General features: G+C 41.2%; 1 protein-coding gene across 1 annotated transcript in view; it reads right to left on the reverse strand.

The window, feature by feature from the left end:
• Positions 1-449: 449 nt before the first annotated feature.
• Positions 450-725, reverse strand: part of LOC106338077 (leucine-rich repeat receptor-like protein kinase PXL1) — a 2,027-nt gene continuing 1,751 nt past the window's right edge. Inside the window, exon 2 of the mRNA XM_013777134.1 lies at positions 450-573. Coding sequence (XP_013632588.1) covers positions 450-573 — 124 coding nt within the window. The remainder of the gene's footprint in view (positions 574-725) is intronic.

The raw sequence follows: 725 nt of genomic DNA on the forward strand, positions 1-725 counted from the left end.
TTTTTTTTCCCCTTGTTTACGCAGGATAGAAACAAATGGGAGATTCATTACCTCTCACACTAACTCTGCCTGAGCTCAAGTACCCTATTGGTTCAGAGCCAAAGGAAAAAAAAGTGTCAATAAACCAACATTCAACCTCGATGTATATCTCCATTGTTGAGAGTATTCTAACAGCAGATAAGATTGAGAGAGTACGAGGGTTTTTAGGACCTGTAATGAGGCTCAGTGGAAGGAGTGAAATGAAATTATCAGGAAAGACTGTTTAAGGTATTCTCACAAGAAGCATCGTTACTGTCAAAAAGAATGAAGCTTGGTTCCATTTCGCTGGTCAGCCAATGAAGTTCTCTATAAGAGAATTTCATATGGTGACCGGTTTGAAATGTAATGGTGATGTAGAAGGACCACGAGGGGAATATGAGTGGGACTTGCTAAAGGGGCGTACTCATAAGTTAAGCGACGTGTTGAACCAGCTCAAAAAGACAAGAGTAGATGCTTCTGATGAGAGAGTTTGCCTCGCAATGCTCCTCCTGGTAGAGAGCATATTGCTGCTGAAGAACAGCAAAGGAACTTTCCCTTTGGAGTATGTCAACAAAGAAAAGGATATGATGTATCCATGGGGAAGAGATGCTTACCTGGTGCTCCTGAGGTCAATTCAAAAAGCTGTCGTAAACCACCTGAAGGATACTTCAAAATTCAAGTTGCAAGGTTATCCTCTAGTATTCCAT

This window comes from Brassica oleracea, chromosome C4 (assembly GCF_000695525.1).
Source record: "Brassica oleracea var. oleracea cultivar TO1000 chromosome C4, BOL, whole genome shotgun sequence".
NCBI lineage: Eukaryota > Viridiplantae > Streptophyta > Magnoliopsida > Brassicales > Brassicaceae > Brassica > Brassica oleracea.